Here is a 23706-nt window from a genome sequence, read left to right as displayed (position 1 = left end):
CAGCTCTTACGTTGGTTTGAAGATTTAAAAAAAAAAAAAAACGCTAAAAACCATCACTGCAAAAGTGCAACCTACCGTTTAACTTGTTAGCTGCCTCAATGTTGGCAAAGACATATTTGACGGTTTCACTCACCCAATTGACTTCACTGAAGCTCCGCGCGGTGTAAATTAAGGCTCGGCACGAGAGGGAGTACGTCAGACATCTACACATCCGGAACGCCTCCTTTGCACAATATAATCTTAATCCAAGTGTCGCACTGAGGTGACTGGTCATTTATTTTAACATTGTTAACACTTTTGTTCGTTGGTGCCGTTGGGCACAGGCATGTCTTCGTGTACGTTCTTCTTCGTTGGTTTTTGCCACTTTCTTATTCGGGTCGGCGGACTGTTGGCTTCGAAACTGGGAACCGATATTTTTTAATTTGAACGATTCCGGGAGAACCGGAATGTTAGTCCCATAGTCCCCATCACCACAATGTCTGTGCTAGTTCCAAACGGTTCTCGATTCTCGATGCCCAACCCTATTTTCAAGTGAGAACCAACAGAATGAACGTTTAAAGCATAAGCGTTATCAAAAGACACACAAAAAAGATAAATAACGCATCCCGATCAGAGCAGACTCAGATTTTTTGAACATACTGGCAGTGTTAAGAGAGCTTACACAATACTAAAAGTGCCAAGCAGTCCTTTTATCTCATGCCACTCAGCACGCATCAGCATGTCGAGACAAAACACGTTTGCTTATCCGCATGTACTCACGCACATTCACTACTGGAAAAAACAGTCTGAGATGCTAATGATGAGGGGAAGTTGGGAGCAAATAAAGCACAAGAGCATTTTTTTTGCAACTGAGCTCCTTTCTCAATACAATCAGAATTTGACACCAGATTTAACCATGCAGGATTTTTTGCCATTGTTTTGTAAGGGAGGTTGAGGACATTTACGAAGTAGTATTAGGGCCACCCCACACATAGAAGAAGAACCCCCCCATTATGGATTTAAATCATAATCTTATGAAAACAAAGTCATGCATTCATGAGAAAAAAGACATTACATTTTCAAGATTAAATTCAAGTAAAACAAAAAGGGGTTTTCTTTCCCACAAAAAAAACCCTGTGTATTTTCAAGAAAAAAAAGTTACATATTTTGGAGATTGAAGTCATAACCCTACATTTTGATTAAAGTCGTAGTTTTACAACAATAAAGTTGTAATCTCTTCAAGATTAAAGTCATTATCTCATTGGCAACAAGATGCCATAAATGGCGTTAAAGCACTACTTTCCTATGTGACAGGGCACAAAACCAAAATAATCTGCAAACAGGTGAATTTGCGAGTATGGGGGAGAGCACTGCATCGTCGCTGACGGGCGGAAAACCTCGTCTGTCCAAATGCAGTCCACTTCATGTTAAAAACAAACAAACAAACAAACAAACAAAAAAAACATTTTGTGTCCACACTTTTGTCTGTTATTTGTATGCATTATTAACACATTTAAATTGCTGAAAATAGCTTGAGAAAAAAAATCGATATCCGCTCTTGAAGACTCAACTAACTGTTTGAGAAGTGCTGTAAAACTCCGCCTCGTACTTCAGTCTGTGGGAGCCGTATGTCGCCTCAAGATTGAAAGTCTGGATGTTCTTTTAAACAATAATGAGTGAAAATAGTTAGTTTACATTGCAGTCGGCCTGTTTTGTTAAAAAAAAGATCTCTGCTTAGTTAGCTCATTGTTTTATTGATTGCATCACTCATGGCTCTAAGACCTTTGAGAAAGCATTTGGGAAGATGATGTAACCGCAGTATTTTGGCTTTTGTTAAGTATTAAAAGTGTTTTGTCTGGTCAGGGGTTGGTGTGAGCGCAGACTCTTAATAAATTAGCAACTGAACAATGACTTTGTTGTTTGGTGGTGGTGTTGTATTGATGTTGCGCAACAGTATATGATAGCAATATAAGGTATAATACTAACTTCAACGATGCAATGTTTGGTAACTCAAGCAAAATGGCGTTTTTTTTTTTTATTCCCTGAAAAGTGGTTTTGTAGACCATATGACTTTTTATCTTGAAAATATACAACTTTAACCTTACGTAAATACGACTTTTCTGTTTAAAAAAAATACACATTTTTTTCCCCCTGTAATATTACAAATTCAATACGTTAGTGTCATTTTGTTTTTTCTTTTTGTTGTGGCCACAATACTCCTGTGTAATGTTGACATTGGATAGAAAGTTAAAAACAGGAAAAAGTGGTTTGAGTCAGTAAATGTGTAATTGCAAAAAACACTGCAGATTAGTCCCCTCTTAAGTTGCCTACACACAAAACAGACAACTCAGTACACCATCATACTTTGAATGGATAGAGTGGTACATAATTCCTTTTTGTAACTTTTTCCACACAATAATTCAATTTGAGGGGAAAACATCAAATCGTTGACAACACTCAAACATTTGTTGCAGCACTGCACATTTTTACAAAAAAGAAACTCATGCCAAAACATGTTGCTGTCATGTCAGATGGATGGTACAGGAAGTGACACGGCGCATTCCAAACATTGCGTAATACGTTTGCATTCATGGCAAGTGGGAACGTGTCTGTTTTTGACATGTGTGTGTGTGTTTTCAGAGGTTTAGGCCAGTGTGCCACCCACGGCGGATGCAATGATTATTCCCAGAATCACACAGCATATAATAATCATTATTTTCTTCTATTTAGCGAGGAAAAGAAGACAAGTGACGAAAGCAACAGTCGTCCAGGGCAGCGAGTAGGGAGCAAAAGAAAACATGTTAGAAACTTTTGGATTGACCAATAAACACACATGCTACTCTACTGTACAGGTGCAAAAGTATTGGGACTCTGAATCACTTAAATATTCAAATATTCTACATGACCAATGTCTCCCAACAGATATCCTCCAATTCTTTATGGGATAAGTTCGTGTTTCATAAAAGTAAGGAGTAAGCTCCTTAAAATACAATAATCCCTCGTTATGTTCCGGACCACCCCCGCAATGGCTTTTTAAATTTTAAAGCTGTATGAGCCTCCCCATACTCATTAACCGTCCCCACACTCTTATTAACCTCTACCATACACTTATAAACATTTTATACTCTTCAACACCTTTTAAACTCTTAAACATACAGTAATGCACAGGTATATTGTATAGTATGTACATTTTATTCCTTGTTGTATGTGTTTGAATGAATTGTTCTTTTTTTTGACAGTTTTAATGTTTTAAGCTCGGCAGCATTTATTAAAATAAAGAAACAAAATTACAGCATACACTCAAAATCCTGCGATATGGTGAATTATGCGCAATATGAAAAAGAAAATCCACAGTGTACTGAATCCACAATAGGTGAACCGCGATATAGCGAGGGAACACTGTAGATCGTTTTTACATTTGCGTGCAAATGCTGTTACTGTGTGTTTGTATACAATACCATACCATACTGTTGAGCGCAACTTTTCTTATTGAAAGACATAAAACAAAAGTTTTTGGAACTGAACCACTGACAAGAGACAGAGCCTTCCTGCTCAAGAGGGTGGGGTGCGGGGATCGAGCAAGTATGGGGGAGAGAGAGAGAGCGAGAGCGATAGAGAGAGAGAGGCAGCGTATTTTAAGGCACAGCACGCAAATGTACTACAGTGAGTGTGCGTGTGTGAGAGAGAGAGAGAGAGAGACGGTGTGTGTGGGATTCGTGGCTTGATTACACTTCATAAAAGCAGTTAATATCTTTACATTCTCTTCTATGATGTTTTTATGTCTATATTTTACAATATACTGCTACTTTTCTTTATCAACAGCAACAAAAATCTGGTGTTTTTTGGGGGACTGTAATGGATTCTTAAACTTGGAAAAGGTTCTCGTGATGGACAAATGATAGAAATAAATCTATTACACTTACCTACCTACTCTAAGTGGGACACAATTAATGAATTAAAGGTTTGACAAGACCCCATTAATGACCTTTTGGACAACTGTATACTTCCAACTTTTTGGGAACAATTTGGGGAAAGTCAAAAAGGCATGCTTGGTGCACAAGATTTTGACCTTCAAGCAGTGTCCCGATACTTTTGTCTGCACAGTGAATCAAAAGAAGAGATTCTTTGCTCGTGACATTTTTGGAGTGTTTACAGTAAGAAACACATACAACGCATTTTGTTTATTTTCACATGAGCCACTTTGTTCCAGTCTACAAAGTTTGGTGATGATGCAAGCACACCAGTTAAAGGAGACGTTATGCATTTTTGTTTCACCATTTAAGAGAGTTCCCAGGTGTCTGTGACATTCGTTGGTCAGAATACACAAAGGATAATGAAAAAAAGCAGACTTAATAGCCACTCGTCACCCTCTGGATCGGATCGGCCGCTTTTGGAGAGGCAGTTCTGTTTCTTGGAAATCCCAATACACCTTTCGTTACCTTGACGACCAGAGGCTGAGGTAGAACATACGATGAAGCGAGCCGACTTTTGTGACCTCTCTCCTGACTATATTTGCATAAATAAAGCAATGCGCAAACATTCTACTGACTTTTTGTGGTGTAAATATTCTGGGAAGTCTGGGACTCCTTTCCAGAGCATTCCCCCCTTCGCGTCCAGACAGCACACGTACGACGTGTGCACCATGTGGGGTGAAGCGACTAGATTTTTGTTGTAGTCAATTATAAAGTGATGACTGAAGCGATGAGTGTCGTCGATTAATCGATGACCTTCTTGATATTGTTGGAATAAAGCTAGTGAGACTAACCGCTATTGTCACCCACAACCATCTTATTTTTGTACTCTTGGACCTGCACAGACGTGCCGCTTTGTCAGCCGGACATTTTGCTGCTCCACAGAGCGTTAATGGTCCGCTGACGGAAGAGTTGAAAGTCCTCCTTAAATTGGCTGAGTGGAAGACGAGATGGCCAAAAAGCATTATTAGCGCTTAGTCGAGTTCAAACGTTAAACATCAAGTAGCAAAGTCTGCTAGTTAACTAATTGGGAAAACCTTTTCGCGTGAAGCCACCACTGGCTAATTTAACCGTGAACATTTTCAGAAAAATGTAGCTACAGTAACTAAAGATTAACTCGGTTGCTTAATTTTACACTGTACAGTCCGAAGGCGCAACTATCTGTATACTGTACAAACAATCAGTCAATTTTCATAATAATGTCTCCTTTAAGTTTTTTGGTTTTGTTTTTGTGTGTGTGGATTTCCATTTGGTGGGAAAACCATACAAACACTGCAGCAGTCATGCGTGTGACAGGCATGAGAATCATGCAGTGGGAAATCTGTAGCATCTTTAAACATTGTTAAAACAATGACGAAGCAAGGCTTTTTATACTGTATGTTGGCCCACTTTCTTTGCTAGCAGCACTCGGTAGAAAGTCCATTGACAACACATGAACAGTAAAATGGGTCAAAGGGGTCGGATTGTTCTGCAAGGTCTTCTCGTGTCCTAGCTGAGGCCAACCGCCAGAGAAATTACGAGGACGCTCAAACAAGCGGCGACACAACCTCCTATCAGGATCATCTTCTGCGTGGGGGAGGAATGGGACAGGAAGGGAGTGTCAGGAATGTTTAAGAGCAAACATAGAGGGAGAGAGTGTTTACAGTTGTTTTTTTGACAGGGGTTAATCTCAGTGAAATGATGGCCCACCTTGTAAATTAGTACCTGTACATTTGATTAAAAACAAATCCTTGATATATATATATATATCACTTTTTGTCGAGAGGAGGCATTACACACTGCTATTTACGACTTAATCCCCTGACCTGGTTTACGGGACCATTCGGTAACTCATTGCAAGTTCGACTTTTATAACGGTGCCATTTTCCAAGAGTATTTTTTTGGTCCCATTAAGGAGGGGTTCTCATACTTTGTGGATGCAGGGACCACTCACAGGAAAGACATATTTCCAAGAACCCCCTCCTAATCCTAATGACAATTAAACAGAATGACCATGTGAACCCCTAAATGCCATAATACGCCTTTTATTCCCGAAAAGATACACAAAAAAAATAGTACTATATTCTTGAAAAAAATACAGCCGACTTTATTAATGCTGGGATGTCAGATTTATGGGATACATCACAACTACAGTGGAAACTCGACAGAACGGACTAACGGGCGGGGGGTCGTCCGATATAGCCGATTAGCCGTCACATTGAAGCACTTTTATTTATTTATTTTTATTTTTTTTTAGGCCATATGCACCCATATTAGTGTACAGTGCAAAATTATTGTTTTGGAGGTTTTTTTGTGTGTGGAGTAAAACACCCAGTACAGTACAAAGTTATTATAAATAAATATATAAAAAAAGCTGAAAAGTTTCACATTTTATCCAAACTTACCACGCCGGTGTGCTTGGTCATGGTGGCACTGTTGGCGTACGGTACTCATTATAGGCAAGTCACTTTCATGAACTGCAGGGAATTAGCGTGCTTCCTAGTTCCAAATCTGTTGCCGAAGGCGAATGGCTCGAACATTTTTTTTTTACTGCATCAAAGATAGCATGTTCCAGACTCCAGAGACTTGTTTTGTATTCCTTAGCGTTAACACTGGAGCAGTGCCGCTCTCTCTCTCACTCTCTGCTGCGCTCTACAGCACAATAGACAGTAGATACAACCATCATGACATGGCCAACACGTCAAAGCCCCACAATCAAAATGGGTGCCATGCAGGCACGTCTTTTGGAATTGGATCTAGTAATATTGACAAACGGAAACTATTTTTGGACACGTTCAATCCCGAAGGCCCGTTTTGTTCGATAGCTGTTATATTGGGGTCCCTTTTATTGAGGCTCCACTGTATATCAGAGCTTTTAATTTGCCCAAGATAAGGTAGGTAAGAGACATTTATTGATTATTTTTGTTTTCTTGGCCACCGGTCCCCATATGAAATATGCCATTTTTTAAATGATAAAACATAATAATTTTTTTGCGAATTATTTTGCGAACCTCCAAGCTCCAGCTCCCGTACCATGTGGAACCCCTGCCTTAAAGGCCACCGTACCTCCTGGCTGAGACACCTACAAACGGCAGAGGCTAAGCTTATAACTAAGTAGTTGTTCCTTTGCTCTACTTGTGTGCCATAAAATTATTATGAACTACATAAGCGCTCACAAGTGAAGCTGCCAAAAGAGGGGGGTTGTGACAGCGACTGCAATGCATTATGGGACTTGTAGTATTAGATATTAGAATTAAGTAAAAGCGAATCACACCTCTGCTGATGAAGAATTTATGTTTTTGTTAGATCAAAGACTAATAAAATACATTGTAATTGCTAAGTACTGTACACACATGCCTTTCACTTTTTGATTATTGTCAGGGATGGTTGCTGTTCTGGTCGAAACCAGTCGGTGGCAGTTTTTCCACAAAGCCAAATAGGCCTTGGCTGCTATAGTTTCTATAGCAAGTAAAAAAACAAATATTGACTATTTTAGTCAAGTTGCAAAATGGACAGTAAGGAGTTATGGGTATTACATTTTTGAGTGGGTTGACTTCATTTTTGGGATTTATGTTTTTTTTTAAACAGGTGATTGTGTAGATGTCACCATGGTGGGACCTAGTGGTTAGAATGTGTGCCTAGCAAGAAATTTGCCTGTTCTCCCCGTGCTTCTGTGGGTTTTCTCCAGGTACATTCCAAAAACCTGCATGTTAAGTTCATTGAAGATTCTGAATTGTCCATAGGTATGAGTGTCAATGGTTGTTTGTCTATTTGTGCCCTGCGAGTGACTGGCAACCGGTCTTGGGTGTACTTCGCCAAATTCAGCTGGGATAATCTCCACCGCACATGGGAACCTTGGCTCTGACCTTTCTGTGTAGAGTTTGCCTGTTCTGCCCAAGCTTGCGTGTTTTAGAAAACGGATGTGCACGTGTCCCTAATGAAGTGTCCGGTGGGTGTAAAGCTGCCAAAGATAGCGCTTTAGATCTGAATTGAGATGAATACAACACACAACAAACAAGCTCCACATGCAGAGCGTACACTGCGGCGTGCATGCACACAACACTTGCACGACAACACACACGTCACATGCTTGTCGTCACATTCTCTGGCCGCTTGTCACTCACCCTCCGAGCTTTACTCTGGTATTTAACCGCCTTCTTAGTGTCTGAAACGGCCCTCTCCACATAGTCTACCGAGTGCTCCACATTGTATTCTATGCGGTCTATCATCTCTCCCTAGCAGAGGGTTGGAAGAGCAGAAAAGAGGGGAGCAGATGTGTGCAAGTGGAGGAGGCCAGGAAAGGGAAGGAAGAATGGGTGGATGTCATGAAAGAGAAGAGTGGGGTAAAGAGAGGGGTGAAAAAGAAGAGTTAGTTTCCTGATTTTGTGAGTGCCTCTCACCCGCCTGCTGGTTTTTTTTAACTTCTTGCATTTGGGGATGGTGTCCTTTGCTTGCTTCACGTAGTCCTGTGCCTCCCACACAACGCGCTCGATGTTGTTCACCAGCTCGCCCTACACAACAAAAGCAGCAGTAGTCAGTGCCAGTGGTGGGAGGGAACCAAGTACAAATACTTTTCTATTGTACATAAAGACCTCAAATTCAGACATTTGTTTCTGAATACGTTATACATACATGCTTGAAGATAACTCCCGGAAACATGCAAAGACTGAGAACTCTCTAGTACTCAATTGTGGGGATATAGCATTAAGCATTTTTTCACAAGTTCGGTTTGCCTGATTTTTTGGGCGTGGCTGAAACGGTGCCTAGTGATACACTTGGGAGTCCGGCATGAGGCATCCCTGCATCACTATACAAGAACTTGGGTGCTTTCATTTGCATCAGCGGTTCTCCATTGCAATTGCGACCTACAGTTAGCTAGCTAGCCATGCCTAAACCCCAAGCATGCTTCTTCCCTTCAGATAGTCCGCTGGTGTGGCTGCTTTAGAGGGCCTCATTGTTGTCTGTGAATGGGTGCATGTCACACAGAGAAAGGCAGAATAGAAATGAGGGGGGAATTATTTTATTTTTTTTCTGAACCCGACTTGACAGCCAGCTTGTGGCCCAGGCCTTCGGGGTGGCTTGATAGCATTAGAGCACTACGTTGTCTTCTGTGAGTGCATGCATGTCATACGGAAAAGGAGGAATAGTGAGGAGGAGGAGGAATTTATAAAAAAAAAAAAAACAACAAAAAAAAGTTTTTTTTTTTTTTTTTTTTTATAAACATTTCTGCTTTACAGCCAGCGTGTGGTCCAGGGCTTTCGGCTGGGGTGACTGCTCTGAAGCGCCTCATTGTCTCTTTGTAAGTGCACGCATCACACAGAGAGAAGGTGGAAGCACAAGGGGGTAAAAATGTCAGAGATAACAACCAGCGTGTGGCGATGGGCTTTGTGCTGTCGTCCCCACAACGACGATGGGATATACTGTATTTTCGTGGCTCTAACGTGTAGGTATGTGTAGGAATAAGCAAGATATTAGATGGAGTAGTATTCATTTTTGAAAGTTGTAGTAGTGGTATTTGATTGACAGTCAGTAGTTGAGTGGGGTATGCTTTCAGCCTATTCAGCAGACATGCCCGCAGCGTTTGAGAGTGGAGAGAATATCTTGATTTCCCCCGATTTTCAAGCCTCATTTCAATATAACTATATTCTCTGTGGTATGTCAAATATAAAAGAAATGTATTTAAAATTTACAGGGACTTTAAGTAGATTTTTCTTCACTCAAGTATTTGAAATCTTTTACTTGTATTCACTGCATTTGAACACAGTTATCTGTACTTTCTTCACCTTACTTTGTGAAATGATGACCACAGTTTGACCATGGAGCTATTTTCTTTTTATTCCCACGAGGGGAAACAATTATTCAAAATGTGAACGACTGAACCAGCATCATAGAACAAAGTGTTTCCGACAGAGGTTCCCCTGTATTTTGCGTATTAACTTTGTATTAAGTGTTATCACACAACATTCCTACGAGGGTTTATCTAGTCATACACTCACAATGCAGACACAGTACAATGCTTCATTCATATCTGAACGCAAATCCCCAATAATATTCCAGGCAAAAGCCTGAATGAACAAGTGATTGCATTCACAACAATGACTCCAAGTGTATAAAAGAAAAATAAATAAATTACCTTTGTGCGTTAGCTGGCTGCTGTGATCTCTAGTGCTTAGTGCCATTGATGTGGAGACAAAGTGCGGAAAAATGAGGGACAGAAACATGGAACGTTAACAGAAAAGAATGGGGGGGGGGGGGGCAAGCTCAGACAAGTAAAATTAACACACAATCATGTGGCACCTCATGACAGAAAGGTTAGTTCATTCAATTATTATTGATGATTAAAGCATTCATGTGCACAGAAGAAAACATTTCCAGCTAACAAACAATTGTTGATACGATAGCTTGAAAGCTACCTAAAGCAACTGAAAATAAGAGTAAGGGATAAACTTTTTCTATCCATCAACATACTCCACAGTAAGGGATTCAAATGACTTTTGTTCGCATCATTTACAGTAGAATGTAAGAGAGTGAAGCACTAGGCTAAACCAATATGCGCTGGGACGACCCGCTGGTCAGACAACTGAATATTGTGAAACCTCAAGGCAGAATTCAAAGATCAGATTTGTGTCCCAAGGGCATTTGTCTGTGTACTGACACAAAATGACGTACGACAGAAGCATTAGCACCTGGCTTTCCACCAACATGGCCATGTCCATGAACATGTCGTGAAGCTCTCGGATGCTGTTTTCCAGCTTGATGATCTCATTGTGCCGCGTCTCGATCTCGTTCATTGCTTGCTGGGTGATGTTGTCCATGATGATCTTACAAAAAAAAAAAAAAAAAAAAAAGAGAAGAGAGAAAAGGAGGTTTTTGTTTATTAGTAGTTTCCATTGCAGTTAGCTAGATTATTAGTAGGATTAAGCAGCAAATAAAAACATTGTGGAACCGATTCCATTTGGTGTGAATGGGATTTTGGGGGAATTTTTTTTCCACCTTTTGTCATGTTTTCTCATTGATGTTAAATCACCAGTTTTTAGTCCTGTCTTTCATGTAACCATGTCTGTTTTTTTCCCGGGGCAGGCACGTTGCACAGACGTTTTTGGGGGCAGGTGCTCAAGCCCAAAAAAGGTACCCATCGGCAAAACTCTTCATACAATTAAGAAAAAAAACGTAGTATATATTTAACTTATGTATTTATTTCTGTGAACACAATCAACACAGTCACAAATGAGGTGATGGGAAGCTACAGTGGATATAAAAGAATCTACACACCCCTGTTCAAATGCCAGGTTTTTGTGATGTAAAATAATTAGACCACAAGAATGCACACCCTCTTATACTGTAACTGGGGATGTCGCTGTGTTAAGAATGAAGTGTGCACGTTCAAACATCTTAAATGGGAGTCAGCACACACCTGCCATTTAAAGTAATTCTGATTAACCCCAAATATATTTAAGATGTTTTCATCGTGTTTTGCTGAGATTTCTGTTGTGATATCTTGCAATACAAGTCATGGTCTGCAATTACCTTCTGCAGCATCAGTGGGAACTCAATGTGCAGAGGGTAATAGTCACAAGAAGGGTATTTTTATTTTCTTCAAAAGCATCAAAAGAACCGGGAACATAGTGAAGACTTTCATCATCAAAGAGAAAATATGGTAGTGACATTACCAAGAAGTGGACATCAAGATAGATAGCCTTACCTTATCTAAGTCAGGCTACAAAACACACAATCTCCCGGATGTGTGTAGTTCAAAATGTATAATCTACTGATGCAACCAAGGTTCAACTTCTTGGGCATAATTCCAAAAGGTATGTTTGGTGCAAAGTTTGCACCAAAGTTTGCACTGCAGACACAACACTGCTCATCACCAAAAGAACACCATGCCTACAGTGAAACATGGAGACTGATGGCAGCATCATGCTTATGGGCTGGTTTTTCTTCTGGAAATGGGGCCTTAATCAAGGTGGATTGAATAGCAGCATATGTACACTTCTTCCAATGACTCAAATAAATGCCTGTTCGATATTAAAACACCTAGGATGGAATTGATGACAGAGAGGGTAATCTCTGCAGAAAAACAAAAAGGGCTGCAGAAAAAAGGGCACTTTTTTGTCTTGGGCTAAAGGACAGGTGCTTGAGCACCACTTACTGGGTATGTGTGCACGTGGCCATAGTAATTGTCTCTCGTTTCAGAAGTTTTACTTCCTGTCCCTGTCGCCTCATTACGGTGATTGTCTCCACCTGTGTCCCTTTACCCTGTGAATAAATGCCATGCATTTGTATCTTGTGCTTCCTGAGTTTGTTTCTGCTGAGAACCTTTCCAGGATAAAATAATGCTTCTACAGTTTCCTTAATTTCCAGGATTTTTCAGGCATTTTATCATAATATTCCTTGATTTCCAAGATTTCAATTGTTTTTTTCCCTCCACCACATTTTCAGTAATTTTCAGGATTTGTTTTGGCATTTTCTTCATTGTCTTAATGTTTCGATATTTTTCAATTTACATCCCATTTGCCTTGATTTCCAGGAGTTTTTTTCCCACATAACCATAATTTCCAGGATTTTGGGGTGGGAGAAACCTTTCCCAAATGTTCCTTAATTTCCATGATTTCCTTCAGCATTTTTTAACCTATTTTCCTTCACGTCTCAGTAACAATGTGTACATTTTAACGACCAAAATTAGCCATAAGAATGCGGTGGCTAGTTATGAAGGTGAACAATTTGGCCTTCGCAGAGGTCAACGCTCTACTGAGTGCCATTGAATTTGGGCAAGTTACATGACTTACCCCTGATGTAAAGATAGCTGGATTGTCACTTTCCAGCATGCTTTCCAGCTCCTCGTTTGTCGTATTTTTTCCAGCTAGGAAGCACAAAAACACACAGTGGAAGAGTGACAATTAAGAACAAACCCAGCAAGTATGTTATTTCAATCAATGCCATCCTGAAATTCCATTTGGAATTCACGTCTCTGACTGATTAATGACCATTTCTTCACAACATTCAGTTTAATTAAAAGGAAAGGTGTGAGTCCCTCTATTTGCTCTCTAGCCATCTGACTCGACCGCTTTTTAATTGGCATTCCTCCTCTGGAAGGCGACGGATGTGATTTAAAAATAATTGGTGTCAGAATTCAGGGCAGGCATCATCTGCTAGAGCCGTGCAAAAGAACAACTTCCCGTATTTTAGCGCAACTTTCTGGTGATCGCGAGGCGTCTGTGTCAGGGTTTGGTCTGCTATCTCCAGCGTGTTGCTTCATTGTAATTGTGCAGCAGTACCTCTCAAGTCCAATTTGCCATTGACCAATGTTTTAGGGAGAAATGCACCTCAAAAATTGGACAACAGCATTTAAGAGGATTAACACCGCCAAAAGGATGTTTTTTTTTTTTTCTAGGCTGAATTAGGGATTTTAAGATAAGAGGGTTACACAGAAATGTACATGAAGTAACCAGACACATTCAAAGTAGTAATGCCTAGATCAGACTACAGGATTTTAGTCCCGATATTGGTCCGATGACCTATCGCGGCCGATTTCCCGGATCGACAAAACTCCTTGTAGTGTGACATAATCAGAGGTGGGTAGAGTAGCCAAATATTGTACTCAAGTAAGAGTACTGTTAATTTAGAATAATATGACTCAAGTAAAAAGTAGTCATCCAAATAGTTACTTGAGTAAGAGTAATAAAGTACTCAATGAAAAACTACTAAAAAAAAAAAAAAAAAAAAAAAAAAAAAAAAAAAAAAAGAGTAATTTCAGATTTTTAAAATTATTATTATTTTTTAAAATCAGAGCATGAACATCACATAAAATAATAATAAATGGGAGTCGACACACACCTGCCACCACTTAAATTTTTAACTGCCCATAAACCAACAACACATGCATTGGGCTCTACAGAAACATTATTTGCTTTATTCACTTAAATGAAGAAGCTGTTTGCTGACCAGACTTAGTGATTGTGTGTGTGCATGTGCTAATTCTGCCACACCCACTGCCAAAACAACAGCAAAAACATCTGCAACTTAATCGCAAGGTGTTTTCTCAAGTTAGAAGTGGGCTGAAATATCCAAGTTTGGGCAGACACAATTGAAGAGCTGCATGACAAAGCTGTTGTTTTTTGGTCTGTAAATACACTTGCGCAGCTGTCCCCCCTGTGCTCTATGCGGAAGTCGAAGGCGCACACGCATGAATGGATAAATAAAAGTAGTTGATCATTCTAATGGGGTAAAAGTATCGATCCTTCTTCGCATAAATACTCAAGTAAAAGTAAAAAGTACAGTGCATTTAAAGTACTCTGACAGGTACAGTTTATCGAAAATGTTACTTGAGTAAATGTAACGGAGTAATTGTAGCGCGTTACTATGCACCTCTGGCTGCAAGCACACAACGTTACATGAAATGTCACTGGTTTGATGTTGTATTTTTGAATAGATATATATATATATAAATTAACTCCAAGCAAATAATGTATATGCAAATGGGAAATATAAGAGCTTTCTGACAGGGCTAGTGATGGCATGTTGGAACGTGTTATAACTTACAACTTCCATGACGGGCAAGTCGAAAGTCCTCTGTAAATCGGCCGATTGGAGGACGAGATGCTGAAAACGTGGTGCGTCGACTTCAAGCTTTAAAAATGCAAAGTCGCAAATGCAATGCAAAGTAGTAAAGCCGACTCATTGACTAGTCGACTAATCGTTTCAACCCCTAATACAATTAAAGTTATTATTATTATTTTTCTTAAATGGTCAGGTTTGGGGAATCATTTTACAATTCCAGTATGCGCAAGTACACTGGAGCCCTCAAACGCATCATCAGCTCGTCGACATTAACTGACTTTGCATGTTACAAAGCATGCTGCTGCAGTACTGTAGTTGCACCCCATACACCAGTTGCCCTCCACAGACATGTCCTCCTTTTGAAGTACAGATACCTCTTAGCTCAGGCCTTCTCCTGGGCACTACTGCGAGAAAGCAAGTCACAGCCAGTCAGTTTCATCCCCCTCTTTAGCCACCCTTACCCCCACCTTAAACTCTCCATGAGGCCAAAAGAATTCAAAATAGGGAGTAGAAAGGATCGAGAAACTTCCCCATACAGACACCTCACAAAGTATTAACAGATAAGTAGAAAAAAATAAATAATAGTAATGTGCTTCAAGTAATATGCCAAACAGATTTTAGACCAAGGTTATTTATTACAGTAAATGAAAACAAACAAAATAACTAAAACTAAAATTGAAAACACATTTTCGTAAACGAAATAAAAATGAGAGTTTTAAAAAATATAATTATAGCAAAAATGTCCTTTGTTTTCGTCTTTGTCAGTTAAGTTTATACATCAGCTTTCTGCGTTGAGTTTAAATGTATTTATTTTGGATAAATACATAGATACAGAACGGATACAGAAGGAAGGTCGAACAGTCCTTTGGGAACTGTAGTTCACTCGTGTGTTGCCGAGAAGTGAGCAGGGCAGCGCCGTCCTATTGACGGCTCGCCAGACCAAGTGCAATTTTTGCTGCGAAGCTAACTTTTACGTCCAAGCTGTTTTTGTTGCCACGTTTGCTGACGGAAATGGCTAAGACGGCTATCAACTAGCTAGCGCCATCGCAGAACCTGCACGTTGGTTATTCGTCTTTTGTAGAAAACTCAGACAAACGGACAACTGCTGAGAGTCTCATAATGCAACTGTTTCCCACCACGAAATACAGATGTGAAAGCAGATAAGCAAGCAGTTTGCCTCGCTGACACTGTAGGCGATTGAACTACTGCAACAACAGGACATTTTCACAGCACTACTTCAGCAACAGCAGGAAAACTTGAAAAGCTTTGTTACAATAACTATGCACTCAAGAAGAAAAAGAAAAAAAACCCAGAATGGATGCCACTGGAGATATAAGCGGTAAAAGCAAGCTTACTCTCTCTCTGTCATTTTAACAGTCACAAATCTGAAAGTCCACTTGAGAAGTTTGCAGTTTAGCAACAAAGGATGGAAAACATGCAAATAAGAACTTTTTAAAAAGGCCATACTACAGCATGTGTCACATGAATGGTTTTATAGTGTGTTGCGATGCATCTAATCTGTCCTGAGAAGCAATATTATGCACTGCACTTATTGCACTTCAAATTCTGTGGACTGTTATACAATACCTGTAGTTGATTTGTGGATGGTTGTTATTCTGTTCGTAAGTTAGTACATTTTATTAAATTGTATTTTTTGTTGAGTTGTTATTGTAAGTAATAAAAACAAACAAACTTGCTCTTAAAACAAATTAAAACTCTCTGAATTTGAAAAAGAAAAGTCAAAACGAAATAAAAACTAACTACAGTGGAACCTCGATAAAACGGACCCTGATATAACGGAGATCGGCTAAAACTGACCGACAGGACTGAACAATGTGCCCATAAATAGTTTCCATTTGTCACTTAAACTGCCGCTGACAAAGTCTTTTAGTTCAAGAATATGCCGATGTTGTTTATTGACGCTGTGGTGCAATGCGGGCAGAGAATGGGACTCACGTATTTCCAGGTCACAGATATACAACATGACTAGATCCAATTCCAAAAGACGTGCCTCGCATGCCAACGTGGTGGTCATGTTGAATGTGAGGCATCGACGCAGGAGCCATGGTGATGAAAGAGTTACATCTATTGTATATTGTGAATGGAGCGCTGTGCAGAAAGAGAGCGGCATGGGTGCAGTGTTAACTCTGAGAAATACAAAACACAAGTCTGTGGAGTGTGGAACATGCTATTTCTGCTACAGTATTACTAGAATTGTTTTTGTCAAGCTGTCCGCCTTTGGCAATTAGGAAGCACACTAATTCCTTGCAGCTCATGAAAGCAACTTTGATGAGTACTGTACATCAACAATCACACCATGACCAAGCACACCGGTGTGGTAAATTTGGATATAATGCGAAAAAAGAAAAACTGAAATATCACACAGCCAGAAGTATTCAGACCCTTTGCTGTGACACTCATATATTTAACCTGAGTGCTGTCCATTTCTTCTGATCATCCTTAAAATGGTTCTACACCATCAGTGGAGTCCAGCTGTGTTTGATTATACTGATTGGACTTGATTAGGAAAGCCGCACCCCTGTCTGTACAAGACCTTACAGCTCACAGTGCATGTCAGAGCAAATGAGAATCATGAGGTCAAAGGAACTCCCTGAAGAGCTCAGAAACGGAATTGTGGCAAGGCACAGATCTGGCCATGGTTACAAAAAAAATTCTGCTGCACTTTACGTTCCTAAGACCACAGTGGCCTCAATAATCCTTAAATGGAAGACGTTTGGGCCGACCGGAACCCTTCCTAGAGCTAGCCGTCTGGCCAAACTGAGCAATTGGGGAAGAAGAGCCTTCAGGTCCTGAGAGACTATCATTGCCAGGAACTTGAAGGTCTTGACGGTTGACACAGGGCAGTTGGAAAGTGTGAGGGGCAGCTGTGGCGAAGGATGCCTCCTGAAGTCCACGATCATCTCTTATGCCTTGAGCGTGTTCAGCTCCAGCTTGTGTTGGCCGCACCGCAGCTCCAGTCACTCCACTTCTTGTCAATACGCAGACTCGTCACCGTCTTTGAAGAGGCCGATGACTGTGGTGTCGTCTGTCTGCAAACTTCAGGGGTTTGACAGCTGGTTGCGTTGAGGTGCAGTCATTCATGTAGAGAGAGAAGAACAGCGGAGAGAGGACACATCCTTGGGGCGCCCCAGTGCTGTTGGTATGTGTGGATGAGGTTGTGTCCCCCAGCTTCACCTGCTGTGTCGTGCCAATTTTGCACATCTCTGTAATGACATTATTACTGTACTCATTGTAGCTTCTTCACTCTGCTTTGTTTGCACTTCTGGTGATGAGTATTACCACACTACTGGACACTTTAAATTGTTTGAGGACTCTCCACATCATTTGCGCAATTGTCGTTGGATCAGTATTACTGCATTACTGGAAATCTTGCATTACTTAATGACTCTCTGTACTTATGTGTTTATGTCCTCAATGAATGTTTTGTTTTAGTGGTTTGTTTGCTGTAGTGGCTGCAACTACCGGAGACAAATTTCTTGCGTGTTTTGAATATACTTGGCCAATAAATACGATTCTGATTATGAAGTCGGGTCACTCGTATTTCAAGGCATCACTAAATTCCTGAGCACTTGTTCTCACTCTCCCGCTGTCAAGAAATGGGAGACCATCATATAACATTACTTTAACGAAACAAAAAGACTATCGCTTGCAAAGTTCTCCAAATAAGTGGCAACGCAAGCTTGCTGCAAGCTTTCTATCTGTCACTCCCTGTAAAACAGACACGAAACATAAGAGAATTAAACACTGTATATTTAAACACCAAAATGTCCAAACAAAACATCTAATTTCAATTAACAAAAGTCCATTTAATGTGAAATGCGTTGGACGGGCTAAAATAAATTACCATTAACGTTATTGAACAGCGGAACCCCGATATACAAACGCCTCAATGTTCGAACTATTCCATTTACGAACCTCAGACCAAACAAAAATATTGCCCAGTGGTCGAATCATGTCGCAGTGTGCAAACGTTTCATTCATCCCTTTTGTGGCGGCACGTGCAGCCAATTTGTCCCGGTCGAAGCAGCCATTTTGTGGGGAGGCGGATTGCTGTCAGCCGCTCTAGCGTCGTGGTCGGTTGCTACTTTGCTTAGTGTGTTATTTTCACGTTTTGCTAGCTCAATATGGGTTCAAGAAAAGCAACGTACAAGCGTGCCAAGAGGGAGGGACTTGTTGTGGACTTAAAGCTGTTGGTCGTTTGGATAAACGAAAAACAGCTAGCGAGTCATTTCAGAGACAGGCGAGACACGTACATGCCGACTTGTCAAGAAAAGAAGAAGCTGCAAGCCAAGGAGTCAAGGTAAAGGGGATTTCATTTTTTAGTCATCATAATTGTAGCAACATGTTTGTTAAAGTTAAGCGGTTTTGTGATTTCAGACTGAGTGTGAATGCACTAGAGTGACTCGTGACACTGTTTGGGTGTGTGTCGGCAGGGCAGCTGCATACGAATGAGGACAGTTCCGCGTGTTGTTGTTAACTCGGTTAATAAAGAGACTTTTGATCTTTGTCATGTTTGTTATACAGTACTGAATAGCTTTAGATTGTGTTCAAAATGTACACACTTTTAATTCAACAATTACTTTTGTTGAGGCTGGAACAAATTATTCAAGTTTGCATGATTTCTTATGGGAAAATTATGTTCAGTACACAAACTTTTCAAATTACTAACCCGTTCAAGAACCAGTTAAATTCGTAAATTGAGATTGAAATTATAAACTTGATATATAAACTAGCTGCTACTTTAACCCATATGGAAGCAGCAACACATACAAACAGAGCATACTACAGTACTCTTAGTCATATATTCTCTCTACTCTGTGGGAATGACGACTATTAATTGGAGCTCAGTTGGGAATCTTCTCTACCAAGCTCCTAATCACACAGTATCTCATCCAACAGACCTCAGTGCTGCCCAGCATGTTGCGGCATTAACCTAGTACTACACTGAAGGACTGCAACTCTACATTTGGGCTTGACTGTATACTGTAAAAACCCATAAAAAAATAATTGCTTGAAAAAAACAACAACACGATATTAGCGGGGTGCCTACTATGAATTGCGATATAGCGGGGAAACAGGATTACTGCTTCAATCTGAAGGAAGTGGGTTTCGGATTCTCATTCAAATGCTTAAATCTTTCGACAGTGTTTGTCAATTCCCGTCTCCCCTGACGTTTCCGTGTCTAATCCCTTCCCTGACGACAGGAGAGCTCAGCGAAGGTCCCCTATGGCTCAACAAGCTGACAAATCAAATTAAATGGATCCACTGCTGCTCGAGGGGGAAAGAGAATCAGATCAGTCTGTGCCTTAGTCCACTGTATAGTCATTCCGTCGACCACCTGTGTGCGATTTTGACGTGTCATATTCACAGAACACCAGGTGGCGCTCACACTTTCGAACCTGGATGCAACACATTGGCAGATGGCACTAAAATAATGTTCACCTCTCTTATGTGTGTTGGGTGCGGGTGTTTTTGAATTATAGTATTTCAGACAGCGGTATAGCTTGAAAGTGGTTCTGGCTCTTCGGCCAGCCGAGCTGATCTCTGCCCATGAGATACTTCGGGTAGGAGTGATTATTATATAAATCAGCCCCATTATTACGTAACAGTTGAAAAAACACTACCTGCACAGTTACTTTGTTTGACAAAGTTCTCCTAGCCTATGTTAGCAAACAATGCAAAATGTCCTTGACTGGCTAGCAAAACTAGCATCAATGTCACGGTAATTATAAACCTTTAAAGGGGAACTGAAGCCAAAAATATTTTTTCAAGAATACGTTGTATGTGCCCCCACTAGTCTAAACACGGTATTCGGATTAATATTGCATTTGTGTAATAATAATTAAAACAGATTAATTCATCAATTTTCATCCAACTCAGGGAGCCATCACGTTGGGCAATATCCCCCTCTGCTGTTGACCGAAATTAACATAAAAACTACATCCACCCTTAGTAATACTAGTTATCGCAGCATACGGGTTTGATCATGTGACGTTCTGCATATACAGGAGCTGACGCAACACACGAGGGCAGTTGTGACGTTAATTTCCGTCGGCAGCATAGGAGAATATTGCCCAACATAGCGGCTCCCTGAGATGGATTCCCCAAATCAGAATACCGTGTTTAGCCGAGTGGGGGCACATGCAACCAGTATTGGTTGCATGTGTCCCCACACAACCAGTATTGGTTGCATGTGTGGGAGTTGATTACTTTGGAAATGTAGTAGGTTACAATTACAAGTTACCCTGTAGAAAATTCAATAGTCGTGGAACTATTTCAATTACTTTCTGGAAGTAATATGTTTTACTTTCAATGAATGCATCAACAGGACCCTAGGAAGTTTCCTCTAAAAAGTGAATTAAAACCATAGATAACATCTTGGAATTAACCACATATTTGTTCTTTACACAAATAATAAACTGATAACATAATGAAAGCTAAAAACATAATAAAAAGTGTTTGCTGTGTGTGTGTGTGTGTGTGTGGATATCTATATATATATATGTATCCACACACACACACACACACGGCCAACATGGCGCTCCCCGAGATGGATTTCACAAACACAATATTAATCAGAATACCGTGTTTAGCTTAGTGAGGCCACATACAATGTATTCTTGAAAAAATATTAATAAAAAAATAATTGGCTTTAGTTCCCCTTCAAACAGCTTATATTTGAACACAAGCAGTAACAACATGCAGAAAGAGCATTGACCAATACTCATAGGCCTATATTCTTTATCCTCTGCGAAAAACAGCTAATATTACTGGAGCTTAGTTACAACAGTCTTCCTCTGTGTTTCATCATCAAATACACTGTAGGTGTCGTATTTCTATTTGCATTGTAATGCCCCCTGAAACACAGTGCACACACACCACAAAGAACACTACAATGCCCATTGAATTATCATGATACACAAATTAATTCTTTACATTCTATTTAATTATGTTATTATTACTGTATGTGTGGTCAATGAACAAATTAAACTTGTAAGTCAAGGCATCACTATTTCAAAATCTGAAAACCCAGCATCCTAAAATGGATTTCGTTTGAACTTAAAGATTTTACTCACTGTATAGTTACATAATACTCACTGTACAGTAAAGAGGACACATCGAGCTATTGCACGGGGGAGTGATGTGACAAAGCTCGGGCCTTCTAAGTCGATAATGACAAATTAGAGTGACAGCAGCATCGCTTACTGTTCTGTAGTTCTATACTCACTGATCTCCAGCTGCCTCTGAATACGGCCCTTGCAGCGCTCCCTGTAGTCTGACTGGGTGGTGTTGTATTCGGACATCACCTCCACAAACTTTCGGGACAATGTGGAGTGCTGGGAAGACACAAAACAAGGATTTATTATTGATGTTTTATTGTTTTGAATTCCATATTATAAAGTCCTATATACACTACTACACTCCATTAGCCAATATAACAGTTATAAAATATTAAAACATTAAAAAATTGAACTCATATCACACTGTTCTGTTCAATACTGTAGTTACATTTTGTTTCCTTTTACAGAAGGAACTATTGTATAGTGTACAGTAAACCTTGCATTAATCCATGTTCTTTTAAAATATTTTATTCATCCATCAATTTTCCTCCGCTTATCCGAGGTCGGGTCGCGGGGGCACCAGTTTAAGCAGGGAAGCTCAGACTTCCCTCTCCCCAGACACTTCGTCCAGCTCTTCTGGGGGGATCCCGAGGCTTTCCCAGGCCAGCCGAGAGACAGAGTCTCTCCAGCGTGTCCTGGGTCGTCCCTGGGGCCTCCTCCTGGAGGGACGTGCCAGAACCTCTCACCGGGGAGGCGCCTGAGAGGCATCCTAACCAGATGCCAGAGCCACCTCATCTGTCTCCTCTGAATGCGGAGGAGCAGCGGCTCGACTCTGAGCTCCTCCTGGATGACCGAGCTTCTCACCTGATCTCTAAGGGAGAGCCCAGACATCCTGTGGAGGAAACACATTCGGGCTGTTTGTATCGGGCTTGTTGTTTCGGTCACAACCCACAGCTCGTGAGCATAGGTGAGGAAAGGAACGTAGATCGACCGGTAATGCGAGAGCTTTGCCTTTCGGCTCAGTTCCTTCTTCCCCACGACAGACCAATAAAGAATCCGCATCACTGCAGGTGTTGCACCGGTCCGCCTGTCGATCTCCTGCTCCATTCTTCCCTTGCTCGTGAACAACACCCCAAGATACTTAAACTCCTCCACTTGGGGCAGGATCTCCACCCTGACCTGGAGAGGGCACTCCACCCTTTTCCGACTGAGGACCATGGCCTCAGATTTGGAGGTGCTGATTTTTTCAAACCAGCCACTTCACACTCGGCTGCGAACTGTTCCAGCGAGAGTTGGAGATCGGGGTTTGACGAAGCCATCAGAACCACATCATTGGAGTTGGTCCGCTGGTCCACTGTTCCACGGCCAGGACGAAAACCACACTGGTCCTCCTGAATCTGAGATTAGACTTGCTGATGAACCCTCCTCTCCAGAACCCCTGAATAGACCTTACCAGGATGGCTGAGGAGTGTGATCCCCCTGTAGTTGGAACACACCCTTCAGTCCCCCTTCTTAAAAAGGGGACCACCATCCAAGTCTGTCAATCCAGAGGCACTGTCCCCGATCTACACGCGGTGTTGCAGAGGCTTGTCAACCAGGACAGCCCCACAGCATCCAGAGCCTTTAGGAACTCAGGGCGGATCTCACCAACCCCTGGGGCCCTGTCACCGAGGAGCTTTTAAACCACCTCGGTGACCTCAACCCCAGAGATAGAAGAACCCACCTTAGAGTCCCCAGATCTGCTTCCTCATGGGAATGCATGTCTGTGGAATACAGGAAGTCTTCAAAGTATTTGGCCGACCGACTCACAATGTCCAAAGTTGAGGTCAGCAGTACACTGTCCCCACTATACAGTGTTGACGGTGCACTACTTCCCCCCTCCTGAAATGCCGGATGGGGGAACAGAATTTCCTCGAGGCCGTCTGGAAGTCGTTCTACATGGCGTCACCAAACTCCTCCCATGCCCGAGTTTTAGCCTCATCGACCACCAGGGCTGCGTTCCGCTTGGCCAGCCAGTACCCATCAGCTTCCTCCGTCCCACAGGCCAAAAAGGCCTGATAAGACTCCTTCTTCAGCTTGACAGCATCCCTTACTGCTGATGTTCACCAACGGGTTTGGGGATTTCCGCCATGACA

General features: G+C 41.1%; 1 protein-coding gene across 6 annotated transcripts in view; it reads right to left on the bottom strand.

The window, feature by feature from the left end:
* Positions 1 to 1978: 1978 nt before the first annotated feature.
* Positions 1979 to 23706, bottom strand: part of stx1a (syntaxin 1A (brain)) — a 78239-nt gene continuing 56511 nt past the window's right edge. For 2 of the 6 annotated variants that reach the window (XM_061682572.1, XM_061682573.1), the window contains exons 6-9: positions 21739 to 21847; positions 12719 to 12792; positions 10616 to 10750; positions 8085 to 8440 (exon numbers count right to left, since the gene is read on the bottom strand). In XM_061682572.1, the coding sequence (XP_061538556.1) occupies positions 8165 to 8440; positions 10616 to 10750; positions 12719 to 12792; positions 21739 to 21847 (594 nt within the window). In that variant the 3' untranslated portion in view covers positions 8085 to 8164. Of the gene's footprint in view, positions 5517 to 8053; positions 8441 to 10062; positions 10098 to 10615; positions 10751 to 12718; positions 12793 to 21738; positions 21848 to 23706 lie in introns of those variants that run through there. The other 4 variants (XM_061682575.1, XM_061682574.1, XM_061682577.1 and 1 more) reach the window with 4 other exon arrangements.

This window comes from Phycodurus eques, chromosome 7 (assembly GCF_024500275.1).
Source record: "Phycodurus eques isolate BA_2022a chromosome 7, UOR_Pequ_1.1, whole genome shotgun sequence".
NCBI lineage: Eukaryota > Metazoa > Chordata > Actinopteri > Syngnathiformes > Syngnathidae > Phycodurus > Phycodurus eques.
The sequence above is the reverse complement of the archived record's forward strand: the minus strand, read 5'-3'. Positions and strand labels throughout refer to the sequence as shown.